This window comes from Trachurus japonicus, chromosome 10, assembly GCF_045865225.1.
Source record: "Trachurus japonicus isolate A0001 chromosome 10, Traja_1.0".
Taxonomy (NCBI): Eukaryota; Metazoa; Chordata; class Actinopteri; order Carangiformes; family Carangidae; genus Trachurus; species Trachurus japonicus.
In genome coordinates this window covers 9,352,761-9,365,974 of record NC_140916.1, presented here as the reverse complement: position 1 = coordinate 9,365,974, position 13,214 = coordinate 9,352,761, and the positions used below count along the sequence as shown (strand labels likewise).

The 13,214-nt window shown below is 39.9% G+C and overlaps 2 protein-coding genes across 3 annotated transcripts; one reads left to right on the top strand and one right to left on the bottom strand.

Moving 5' to 3' along the window:
* Positions 1-2,587: 2,587 nt before the first annotated feature.
* On the bottom strand, positions 2,588-6,259 carry bbs12 (Bardet-Biedl syndrome 12). 2 transcript variants are annotated; one of them, XM_085789215.1, is made up of 2 exons: positions 6,124-6,259; positions 2,588-4,686 (listed from the first exon to the last, which is right to left on the bottom strand). In XM_085789215.1, the coding sequence occupies exon 2, from the start codon at positions 4,669-4,671 to the stop codon at positions 2,728-2,730; it is 1,944 nt and encodes a 647-aa protein (XP_085645341.1). In that variant the 5' UTR covers positions 4,672-4,686; positions 6,124-6,259; the 3' UTR covers positions 2,588-2,727. The 2 variants fall into 2 exon arrangements, with proteins under 2 accessions (XP_085645341.1, XP_085645340.1); XM_085789214.1 differs by lacking the exon at positions 6,124-6,259 and adding an exon at positions 5,617-5,712.
* On the top strand, positions 5,827-12,287 carry cetn4 (centrin 4). Its single transcript, XM_085789216.1, has 5 exons — positions 5,827-5,956; positions 6,152-6,307; positions 6,541-6,669; positions 11,466-11,603; positions 12,035-12,287. Exons 1-5 carry the CDS (start codon positions 5,954-5,956, stop codon positions 12,122-12,124), a joined length of 516 nt encoding a protein of 171 aa, XP_085645342.1. The 5' UTR covers positions 5,827-5,953; the 3' UTR covers positions 12,125-12,287.
* The last annotated feature ends 927 nt before the right edge of the window (positions 12,288-13,214 follow it).

Below are 13,214 nucleotides of genomic sequence, written 5' to 3'. Positions count from 1 at the left end.
ACTAAAGCCAGAGACTTAGTTGTAAGACTTGCAGTCAGGACAGAGAGTCAGCTAGAGGAAGGATTCAGGTGGGTTTGGAGGTCTTTGGGATGGATTTCCTCGATCCAGAACTCTGCAAAACAACAGGGCAGTTTTATCCACAGACACAGTTTCCACAGTCTCATGCATGTTAATATCGGGTAAAGACATGATAGGAGTTTTGCAAATAACCAATTAACAACAGAGGATCATTGATACACTTTGTCAATCATAGGCCTAACCTTAAGGCTTTCTAAATCTTTGTAATAAGAAAGCAGGAGGGCGTCAGTCAAAGTTGTTTCAATTAGAGTTAGACTGATATTGACCTGACACATTCAACACAAGCATGTATGAATATTATATTTAGCGTTATGAGCCTGAGTGGCTACAGATAATGATTCTCTGTAGAGGCCTTCACAGAACTGCTGGAAGATCCCAGTACAATGTATCTCTTCCTGACTGTGATGTCAATAATGTTTTCTTAGCTCATGCTGAGATAAAATATCAAGGACAATATAAGAAAGGGGGCCATCATAGCTTACCTCATTGTGTGAAAGGAAGATCTTTTTTACATCACTGAACCAAATGTAAAAGCTCCAAGTGGTACATGTCATCACAAACTGATCACTGCCTTTTGATCGGCAGATTCAAACAGACAAAACCTGCCAGGAAAGACGACCTACATTACTGCAGAATGAATGAGAGTGAATTCACATCTCTCTGTGTGATTTTAAATCTCAGTTCTGCATGAATAATGAAAAAGAAATGTGTGTGGGTTGATAATGAAATTAATGTAAAGCTGATGTACTGTACACATAGCACCATCAATAAGATTTACTGTCTGTCATACCACCACTAAATAGAGTGATCAGACTGACGATGTGTATGGTTACACATGGTGGCCATAATCAGACCGGCAGTTGTAGCATACACACAGATAAGGTTTATGGTTTGGTTAGTGGTTGTTTCATTCCAAGAATAAACTCCTCTGACACATTGTGCTCAAACCTTCAAAACCTGTTTCCCCACTGATGACCTATTAACACACTTGACTGAATTCTGCAGCCAAGTTGGTCCAGTTAAAACACGCAATTGTGCAAATATCATAAATTGCCTCAATATTCACATGAGTAGTAGTGTACTGTATGAGCACTGCAACCTAAGAAAACACATGCAAATACACAAACGTGCTACAATACCATGTTTTTAGCATTTTTCTGTCTTTACACTATTTTTAGAGCCCAAGCAAGAAGCTCACTCTGTCTGATCTGAGAGGAAATGGAAGATCTCACATGTCGTTCTAACTGACACCTCTGAAATACAAGACACAGTAGGAAAAACACTGAAGCTAACTTAGAGCGTCCGCGCTTTACTTTCATGTGAACCGTAGTTGTTTTTAACATGTTTTTGAATTTTCCAAGTAGTCGACACATAACATTCACCAGCTGATGTACTATTTTTTCACTTGTCAAGTAACTGTCAACCTTATTTGTATAATCAACCAACTTTATGTATCAAGTGCTGAGGCGTACTGAGGTTGGCATTATTAGGGTCAAACAATTGAGAAAAGAACGAACATGACAAATATATGTACCCTCTTTTCCATTAGGGCTTTTTTAATATTCCTGTGACCTTTGAATTATCACGTAGGAGGGGAAATATTAACTTAACAAAAGGTTTCCAAAGTTCAAACAGCTAAAGTAAATTCAGAATGTAATGAGACCTAACCAAAAACATTCACATCGTGTGGAGGCGTTCCTTCCCCATCAATTATTCCCATTATGACAAAGCAGGTCATAAAACCAACGCAGTTGGCATGGGAGCAGAGTCAAGGTTCAGCTGAAGCAGACACATAATGAAGCGTAGGCAAATATCGTTAAAGGAAGTTTACCAAGACTAAGACGCACGCTGGTTTCCTCCCATGCTCCACGACAGGGAAATTTAATTGTGGTTTCGGACATGTTGTATTTGTTTTCCCTGGCTTAAGTGAGCACGAAGACAAGGTGTTTACAAGATGATGTACAAGCCGTGTCAGGTGAGTCAGGCCTGGTTACTAATAAAACTAAAGCAAATTTCAGGTTATTTCCCAGTAGGCAGCACCTCCAAGACAAAAGGTTAAGACGACCAATTGAATTAAAGTACAGATACTTGATTACTACAGATCTTTGTGTGTCTTTTTATGATAATATGCTCATTTGTCATGACTTTCTATTATCAACCAGATCAGGATGGACGAGGTCAAAAAGGCAGGAAGACATACTCACTCCAAACTTTAAAAATAAAAAAAATAAATTTCCTTTGGACTTTTAACTTGCACCCTAACATAGTTTTTATTTTTCAATAACTTTTTTTTGAGTTTGCCATGTTGTAGGTCCCTGCAATCTACACATATTTTATTGGCAATATCAGAGTTGAGCCATGCATTTTATTTACCTACAGTACATCACCTTGTATGAGACAATGTCACATACCTTTGTCACCCCCTAGTGGTAGGGAAAATGCTGCTTCACTTGTCTCAGCTATTCATTGAAGAAGAAATAGTCAGAAAATAATGTTTCTTTTAAGACTTTATTTTGTACAAGTATTTTAAAAATTCAGACTTAATGCAATTTTGGTAAAAAAAAAATAAAAAATAAAAATGAAACAAAACAAAAAACATTAAGTTGTCTACATGTACTTCTGAGAAATTCCTAAGCTGCTGCATGACAATCACAACAGCATCAGATTTTCCTTTGCACCCTCACTTCTTTGGGCTATGCCTGTGATGACCTCGGCGTCAGTCTGTAGGACCAGGAAAACCAGGTCTAAAGCTCTTCTCCATGCTTCCTGCTTCACACTCAGATTGTCAAAGATTTTCATTGCTGGTGCTGTGTCAGATTCGGAAAATGCACTGTCCTCTGTTTCACCCTCCAAGAACAGTGGTGAGAAGTTTGCAGAAATGCCTACACGTCCATTACAGTCCTGCAGTTGTTGGCTCACCGCAGTTCTAGCTTTAACTTTTGTGAACCTTCCAGTGTTAGCCATTACAGTGGATATGTAATCGATTAAACCATCTGCCCACAGTTGCAACACGACACTCTTGTAAGGGTTAGCTGCTGCCTCTGCTCTGGATTGCTGCTTAGAGTCACCAGTACTCGCAGCGCAGTGCTTCACATGGTGCCCTGCTCGTTTTTGGAGGTGATGAATACAAAGCATTTCTGTCACTCCAGCACCAGGCAGGAGGGCTTTGTCTCTCAGTGCGTGGTGTACGCGATGAGCACAGGCCCAAAACTGATCCTCCAGGGCCTGAAGCTTGCCATGTACACAGCTTGTGAGGATCACTGTGACCAATCCGCTGTTGGCACCCGTGGAAATATTCACAGCTGTTGTAAACTTCCTACCAGGACTGCTGAGCTCCTTCCATATCACAACCTTCACCCCGGTGCCAACACATTGCTTTTTCAATTGCATGGCATAAGTCACTGGAACACCTCCTGCTGCGTTAGCGAATGCCTTCAAAACGGAAGTCTTCACTTTTTCCACCACAAGTATCTCATGTCGGCAACAGCACTGAATCATTTTCTCACTTGCAAGGCCACTGACTAGTATCAGGTTCACGCCCAGATTCAGCAGAAGTGTCACAACCTTCACCATCCACTCTTCTTCTTTACTTGAGTTTGACAAAGCCGACTGGTCACTGACGTGCTTCATTCCTTTCGGTTGACTAAAGCCAAGATGACGAAAGGTCTCTGATAAATCTCCACGAATAAGAGCGACATTCAAGTGCCGTTCTTTTAAGCGATGTGCAACAGAAGCCTGTTCAGCAGATAAGAGAACAAAGCAGCCTGGTAAAACACACGCATGCTCCTCCGGTAAACCGGGTAGAAGACAAGTCACCATTTTAGTTATGTCAAATGTAGAACAGCTGAAATCCTGTTGATTATTTTCTGATTGCACCTGGCTTGCTTGCACCGCTAAATTCATGGCATTGAAACAACCGTGCCTCAACCCCTCAGCAATGTGTGCCATGTTAGGGAGCTTGGGCTGATGACACTGTGGTACTGTGGCGGTATTTTTAGACGTGGCCTCACAAAAATGTCTGCTGAGCTTTATTTTTCTTTGTCGACTGCTGTTCAGAGTCTTCTGGTCACCGATACTTGGTTTCCCTTGCAGGTGGCTCGATGCCTGCGAAGCTTCCATGTCGGATTTCTTTGACAGCTGAAGACCAAGAGATGTCGCACTGCCACTCTCCGACTTTGCCACACCAAGACCCTCGGTTGAGATGTTGCATTTTCTGAAAACATCCATGCATATATCAATCCCTTCAGACATAGCAGAGATGATGTGTGGCACTGAAATTCCTCTGTGAAGGCACTCCAGAGCAGCGCGGCTCCACGCTCCTGCAAGAAACAGCAGGCATCCTGAGCCCGTGTTATAGACCTTGTGGTGGGCTTGAAGGGTCTCATAAACGAGCTGACCCACAGCACAGGTCAGCTCCAGGTTCTCAAAGACACGTAAACACGAGCACACGAGAGCCGACTCCCCACTTGTGTCATCCTGGATAAACTTGTACTTTTTATTGGGGCCCAAATAGGAATGTGTGATTCCTGCCAACGCTGAGAGCTTCTGCAGTCCAATATGTTGTTGATGGTTTATGACCGTACTTCCCAGCATTACTGGAGACTGGAACTGTAAAAGGATGACAAAAGTTTTAAATTGTTCACCTTCAATTGAGTATAAATTAGTAAGACAACAAAATGAACATGGTTTGTGGCAACAGTTAGGCACAACATTTTTGAATCAATCATTTGCCTATGAAATATAAAATCATCATGAAAATTTTCCTTGCCATGTCCAAGATGACATCATCTTTTAATTGATCAACACTGCAAAAACCAAATTAATTTACTTTGCTTCATATGACCAAGAGGCAGTGAATCCTCTCATTTCAGAAGCATTTTTTTGGCAGGGATTTTTTATTTATCAAACAACTGAAAAGACTAAACACAACTAATAACAGCTCTGTGATAAGCCTGTGAATATTCTTATTTGTCCAGGTCATAGTTATGTCAAGGAAACTCCTTGAGATAACAGCTCTGTTAGTTTAACTCTCTACTTCATTATATTTCACAAGCTTTTTTTCTGTATTTTTCTGACTCAATCTAACTGTGCAATGTGTCCTGCTCTCTGGCTGCTACTCAACCATAAATCTGATGTCCATCTGGGTGCTTGACATCCACTGACTAAGTAGGGTGCCCACTGCCCAACATTTTGGACAAATGAATATGTTGTTCACATAAACAGAGCATAAACGCTTGAAGAAAGACTTTAAATGTCTGTTTGCTGCAGGACTTGTATTTACTACATTTCACAAAGTCAAAAGGTTTTTGCACACAACTGTAAGCGATGGTTAGTGAAGTCACACGGTGCCTGCACAAAAACAAAACAATACAGACTCTATACAGAGCAAGCTAACAAGCTAATGTCTTCAAGTATTTACTTTAGCTCTAAATGCAGCCTGTGTATAACAAGACTAAAGTGAAATAAAGAAGCACGTGTGTTTCCAAAAGATGTACCTGTACTCGAACACTTTCTATATCCATAAACATACAACATTACCTTGTTTTGTGATTGTATGACAGTTGTATTGAATGCTATGTGGTCTCCTGCCTCAGCTCCAACGGTTTAACACTGCGCCTGCGCCATCGAGTTTCCCGGTTGCTGGGAGACAAGGAAACTTTACTCCCGCATTGGTGGACACCGTTAAGGCCCGCCCACTCTAGTTTACGATTGGCTAATAAGGCTACGTCACAGAGCCGTTGGGGGTTTCTATTGGACAGCTCCCACGTCAATCAACGGAAAAGACTCTATCCAGCCGTTGCTGCCTGTTTTTGTTGACATCCGGCTACAAAAAACAACAACATTGAAGTTTGCCAGGCTCAATCATCTGTTTTAAATGGTATATCTTTACATAAATGTTAAGTATGAACGGAACGCTGAATTAACTGATGGTATTTGCCGCGATTAACTAGTTTGAGCTTAAAAACGTGTTTTTGTTCGGTCCAGTGAAGCAGCGTGGAGGCTAAGGTTAGCTAGCACGATACGAACAGTTGACTGATAACTTACCCTGCATGTCTCTCTTGATTATTTTCAGGCTTCCAGTTTCCGAAAATCAGCTCCCTCGGCCACACAGAGGAAAAAGACAGCGCTCAAAGTCGAACTGACCGAGGAGCAAAAGCAGGAAATTAAGGAGGCTTTTGATCTGTTTGACACGGATGGCACAGGAACAATAGACGTGAAGGAGCTAAAGGTGAGCTACTGGTTTCATCCACCGTGCATCAATTCGTGCAATCAAATTTAAACTTTATTTGTTGCACATCGTAAGTGCGGAGATACCATCAGTAATGTGCTGCGATAATATTAGAAAGGGAAATAACACAACGCCAGGGGTTATTGCAGTTGTATTGTTATAAAATGTTGTGCAGGTGAACAAATAAACGTCAGGGTCAGATGACATATTGTGCATTTGTTGTTGTGCCACAGGTTGCCATGAGAGCTCTTGGGTTTGAGCCAAAGAAGGACGACATTAAGAAGATGATCGCAGACATCGATAAAGAGGGCTCGGGAACAATCGACTTCAGTGACTTTCTCAGTATGATGACAGTGAAAATGGTGAGTGTGAGCAATATGATGAAGTGTACAGTGGCATGCAAAAGTTTGGGCACCCCTGGTCAAAAATGTCTGTTAATGTGAACAGTTAAGCCAGTGGAAGATGAAATTATCTCTAAAAGGCATGAAGTAGTTACAGATGACACAATCCCTTTACATTTTAAACAATATATATTTTATTTTCACCTTTTACATTTTCGAAATGACAGAAAAGTAAAAAAGAAAAAAAAAAGGCCCACAGCAAAGGTTTGTGCACCCTGCATAGTTAGTACCTCATCACAACCCCCTTTGGAAACTATCACAGCTTGTAAACAGTGAGTAGCTTGTCTGATACCTTGGTAAAAGTTATCTGAGAGCTCAAGTCTCCTGGATTTCCCGTTGTTTTACAGGCTGCTGCTTTGTTTCCCCTTTAAAATTGTAGAAAACAAAATAAAACAATCATATTGCTTAAAATACTGCAAAAGAACGTTTCATGTTTAACTTTATGCCCTTTGGAGATCATTTAATCTTCCACTCACTTAACTGTTCACATTAACATAAACCTTGACCAGGGGGAGCCCACATTTTTGCATGCCACTGTATACTATGTTTTGGAAACACCTCAAAAGATACATAATCGGTCATCATCATGATTTGCAGCGACTGAAAAGATAACATTAAACAATTCACAAGTTGCATATGCATATTTTAATAATTAATGTTGGGTTGCATGTTGCTACTGAGAGGAAAGTTTCTCAGTAACTAATTTCCTCAATCTGACATTTACTGGTCATGCAAATTGCCGTATACTCTGGTGTTAAAAAGTAATAGGAAATGCATTTTGACTGTAGTTGTGGATTGAATGTACTTTGATCTGGAAATGAGTAATCCACAACAAAATACATAAATGTGAAACATTTTCTTCAGACCAAAACTTAATGCAAATGTGTTGCAAAAATGGTACTTAACATTTTCAGTTCCTAACTACTACTTAAAGGGATAGTTCACCCAAAATTCAAATTTCACTCATTTTCTACTCACCCTCATGTCGACTAAGGGCTGGGAGAAGTTTCAGAGTCATCTGTGCCTTTTTGAAGTTACGGGGGGGTCCGCACAGCACTGCACGTCCATATGACGGTCGCAAACGGGGCTCACTTTTCTTCGTCCAAAAAGACACACCAAAAAACATCCAAATACCTCCATAGTGCTCGTCTGTAATGTCCCTCTTGTATTGAAGCCCCGACACGAGAAATTGTTCAGAAAAAAATTCTATATTTTAAGCTTGTTTGTAGCGGAAGCTCCCAGTGTCTCAGTCTCAAATCGCGCAAGATTTGCACAGACACCGGCAGAGCAGTGAACTGAGCTTTTGCTACAAACAAGCTTAAAATATAGAACATCGGAGCAATTTCTCATGTCGGGGCTTCAATACAAGAGGGACATTACAGACGGGCAGTATGGAGGTATTTGGATGTTTTTTGGTGTGTCTTTTTGGACGAAGAAAAGTGAGCCCCCTTTGCGACCGTCATATGGACATGCAGTGCTGCGCGGAGCCCCCCATAACTTCAAAAAGGCATGAATGACTCTGAAAGTTCTCCCAACCCTTAGTCGATCCGAGGGTGAGTAGAAAATGAGTGAAATTTGAATTTTGGGTGAACTATCCCTTTAATTAAACTCCGTGTTGAATATTTGGTTGTTTATTCATTTGATAACTAATGAACATTTGTTTAATAAAGACAAAGTCAAAAGTCACATTCATCTTCATTGTTTATTTCTGAGATGTACAAGACATACAGAGCAACATTGTGTTTTTCAATGTCGTTGTGCAAACACAACAAGTGTGTAGGAAAAACATCTACCGATATTAACGACTTTGACATGAGGCTAATTAAAAAAGTTTTACCAGGTATCATCATACCGCTAACATACATCTTCAATCTGTCGTTTCAAACTGGGACATTTCCCACCAAAATGAAAGTTGCAAAAGTTGTGCCACTGTTTAAGAATGGGGACACACATGAGTTTACCAACTATAGACCAATCTCAATACTGCCACAACTGTCAAAAATCCTGGAGAAGCTTTTCAACAGTAGACTAGACAACTTCATCAATAAACACAAACTGCTATATGACAGCCAATATGGATTCAGAAAGAACCACTCAACTGCCTTAGCTCTAACTGAGTCTGTGGAAATAATCACTGACGCCATTGACCGGAAATTACATTCAATAGGTATCTTCATAGACCTGAAAAAAGCATTTGACACCATTAACCACAATATTTTAATAGCTAAACTGGAGAGATATGGCATTAGAGGTATAGTTCTGGAGTGGGTTAAGAGCTACTTACACAAGAGATCCCAATATGTGAAAATAGGTGATAACACATCAACTTGCCTGGACTTAATCTGTGGGGTCCCACAGGGGTCAGTTCTGGGTCCGAAGCTATTCATACTATACATAAATGATATATGCAATGTGTCCAATATTCTGAAATTAATATTATTCGCAGATGATACTAATATCTTCTGTTCTGGGGGTGACTTGAGCCAACTTGTGGAAACAGTAAACCAGGAAATGGCTAAGCTTCATGTGTGGTTCAATATAAACAAATTATCACTAAATCTAGGGAAAACTAAATACATGCTATATGGGAAAAAAGGTTGTAATAAGAGTATTAACATCCAAGTAAATGGAGTGAATATTGAAAGGGTCAGTGAGAACAAAGTACTGGGAGTAATTATTGATGACATGTTAAGTTGGAAACCACACATAAGACACCTAAAAAGTAAGATAGCCAGGAGTGTGTCCATACTCTGGAAAGCACAAAAAATAATAAATCAAAAAGCACTTCACCTGCTGTATTGGGCACTAGTCGCTCCACACTTGCAATACTGTGCAGAGGTGTGGGGTCACACATATAAAGGCTCCACTCATCCCTTGTTAATACTCCAAAAAAGAGCTCTGAGAATCTTGCATTATGCCAACTATAGGGCACACACAAATCAATTATTCATGGATTCAAGAATACTCAAACTATATGACTTGATAAATTACCGTACTATACAAATGATGTACAAGGCCGCGAATAAAAGCCTCCCAATGAATCTGCAAATACTTTTCCTAGAAAGAGAGGGGAGACACAATCTTAGAGGGAACAAGATTCTCAGACAAAGAAAGGTTCGAACTACGTTAAAATCCTTTTGCTTGTCGATCACAGGTGTCAAACAGTGGAATGCATTAGAAGATGAAGTTAAAAACTCAGAGACACTGAATGTCTTCAAGAGAAAGTATGTCAACTCAATCATTAACCGATACAGAATAACACAGGAGGGCTGATAAAGGTCAGAGACACGAGTCAACAGACACTGTGCTGAGACGGCATGGGAGCATAACAAAAAACATTTTGTACCCAAACAATACGTTTAACCAGAGAAAATTGTATGTCAAAGGTCTAAGCCTGACTGTTTGTGCAGGATGTTGTTATAATGTCTATCAACAAAGTACAGATAAATTAGGGTGCTAATGCATGCTGTGACATTACTGTGAGAGATCAGAGTACTGAAGAACTCAACTGAGCCCTGCCAATCGATAAGCTGAGTTCAATCAACTGGTCCACGATGGATTTGCTGAGCTGGTCACTGAATGCCATTGACAGAGTGTTCTCAACCAGGCGTGCGGGCTCTGGAGAACCCAGATGCCCGGACGGAACCTTCATCTCCGGCTACATCTTGGATGGATGGGAAAAGTGGAGAGTCCTCTGCCTTGCCGCACTGGATGTGGAGGATGTCGAGGACGTGTACATATTCACGTTCATGACAATCGGGATGTTCACCCTGGGATGCGGTATTTTCATGCAATATCAGAAAATGAGGAAGATCGCCTCCGAGCAGAGCAATGCGAGGGCGGACAACGCCACTACTCGAGGTGCTGTGGTCGGGATACGATCTGACATCACAGCAGTTCGTGAATTCGTGTCAATATTGCGAGCTGACATGGCCAAAACTCGGGAGGATATGGCCAAGTTAAGCGCGGCAAAGGCTGCAGAGGAGATGGATGATTGAAAGAATATGGCAAAAAAAGGGCTCTTACTCCACACCACACCATCAAATAATCAATACACTGGACTTTGCTCTCTGTCAATTGGACCATTCTATGACTTTGTGACAAGCCAAGCTACAAGATGAGACTGTTGTTCACTCATGACGGACAAATATGGACACATGTGCAAACACACACGTAATCTGTATGTACTGTCTAGAGCTAAACTTCAGCTCTGTATACTGCCTGCTGCCAACATGTCATGTCAAATGTCATAAGTAAAAGTATGTTACATTAAATGTAAAAAAAAAAAAAAAAAAAAATTATGTTATGATCTGTATACTATCTACTACCGTAACATGTTATGTCAAAATGTCATAAGTAAAAGAATGTTACATCAAAATGTAGTATGTGTGTATGTATGTATATATATATATATGTATGTATGTATGTATATATATATATATATATATATAATAATAAGAAAAGAAGAAAAAAAAGCAAAAAGATATGTATGTATGACAAATATTCTTATTCTGTGGGTAATGGGGGCGGGACTAGATAAGCTTTTGCTTCTCCCGCTTTTCCCTTTCGGCCATGTATTGTATTATTTGATGATGAAGTGTGATGATGATGATTTAAATTGACATGCCCGAAATAAACAAATTGATTGATTGATTGATTGAAACAACAAAACAAAAGTATGAAAAGAAAGAAAGCAGCTTTTTTTGAAAATTTGATCAAACTAATGTGTTGGATGTGTCTTGGTTTATTGTCATCAGGGTGAAAAAGACTCCAAAGAGGAAATAATGAAGGCTTTCCGGCTGTTTGACGATGACTGCACCGGAAAAATCTCATTTAAAAATCTCAAGAGAGTTGCCAAGGAGCTGGGCGAGAACCTCACAGATGAAGAGTTACAGGTAATATTGAGCTCAAAGACATGTAGCGTGTCACATACACTGTATCATTTGTTTTTGGTGGTTATTTGATGAGTAAAGTGCAGCAATTAGCTTGTGAATCTCATGATGCTGGCTCTTCTGTCCATCGATGGCAAACGTTTTTTTCTGTCCAGTGGCTGAGGTGAATAATTTCCAGAATTAATAGTAGCAGTATGATCTGAAATAAGACTGATTCACACCTCTCTCTTTACTCATCCTGTAACACTGATCTGTTCATAGATTTGATATTAATACAATTACATTGTGGCCTACTTCTCAGAAACCTGTGCAATTATGACAGATGTTGTTGGCTTAAGTGAGAGTTTTTCTGATCTGGCACATGCTACAGTTGAGTCCTGGATTCACGTAGAGCTGTTTCTATTTGAGCATCACCGTGTTTCTAATCCTTTCAGGAAATGATTGACGAAGCGGACCGAGATGGAGACGGTGAAGTCAATGAGCAGGAGTTCCTGAGGATAATGAAGAAGACCAATCTTTACTGAGCTCCAGTGTTACAGTTTTTATCCTGGGACTTTTTGAAGACTCATGTCTGACTTTATCAGAACCGTTTCTACAGTAGCTTTTTGGGGACTTGTTTGTAAATACATGTTGTATCTTTGCACAAAACTTTCTACAATGCAAGACAAATAAATATATTTCATCATAGCTGATGTGTCTGTTCTTCTACATTAACCTCACACTGTGAATTTAAATTGAAAGAACATGCGTGAAATTGCAGAGGTGCATTAGGTTTGCTCTGCAAATAACAGATGTAGATTCAGGTTTTTTTTGTTTTTTTTTTACTTTGTTTCTATTCAAACTCAGAGCGGTAGATCTGCAGAAACAGAAAGGCTGCACATGTTTTCATATGGGCTGAAAATCTAAGTGAAGTTATTTTCAGTACGCTGTGTGTGCTGCAGTGCATCTTGCAAAAGCACAACATGCCAACAATGGACAGATGTTGAACAGACAGTGAAAGTTATATGACTAAGTGGATGGCGACTAACCAGAATTAAGCTACTGTAAACAGAAATGACAAGCGTGAACCTGAGATGAGTAACTCAGTAAAAGTCACTCTCACTTCATCTTTTTAATTACTGAACCAAGTCACTGTCTGCACCGAGCCGTCTTACCTACATGCTCTGATCATCTTATAGGAAAAATGCTCCTGCTGATTAATAGTATACAGCGGAAGTCTGGTTTTGGCCAAAACATCATACCTTGTTAAAATAAACAGGATATTGTAGTGACGTGTTTTTCCGAGCCGTCAGACGGCCGCCTATTATTTTGAGGATGCTTGCCACTGATTCTGAAAGTTGTGATAACCTGTTATAGACGGCGAAGGAACATCTGACGGAAAATATGAAAAGTTTCGTCCCAAGATGAGAGATCCATTTTTTGCAAAATATTCCACAGTGAAACACTTGATCGTATATAAAAGAGAGAAGTATAACCACATTTAAAAGTATTGCAGAAAATCACAGCAATTAGAAAACATTCCCATTCAAATTAATATGAAAGTGGCTTCAGACTTTTAGATCTCACTATATTGGACTCTCAGATTAATACTCTGTTAAACCTAAAATTTATAGT

What these genes read in the sequence shown, in the direction of transcription:
- bbs12 (XM_085789215.1), bottom strand. Translation starts at nt 4,671, where the DNA reads ATGCTGGGAAGTACGGTCATAAACCATCAACAACATATTGGACTGCAG.
- cetn4 (XM_085789216.1), top strand. An exon ending in TAGACGTGAAGGAGCTAAAG is followed by an intron (nt 6,308 to 6,540) that starts GTGAGCTACTGG and finishes GTTGTGCCACAG; the next exon opens with GTTGCCATGAGAGCTCTTGG. An exon ending in GTATGATGACAGTGAAAATG is followed by an intron (nt 6,670 to 11,465) that starts GTGAGTGTGAGC and finishes TATTGTCATCAG; the next exon opens with GGTGAAAAAGACTCCAAAGA.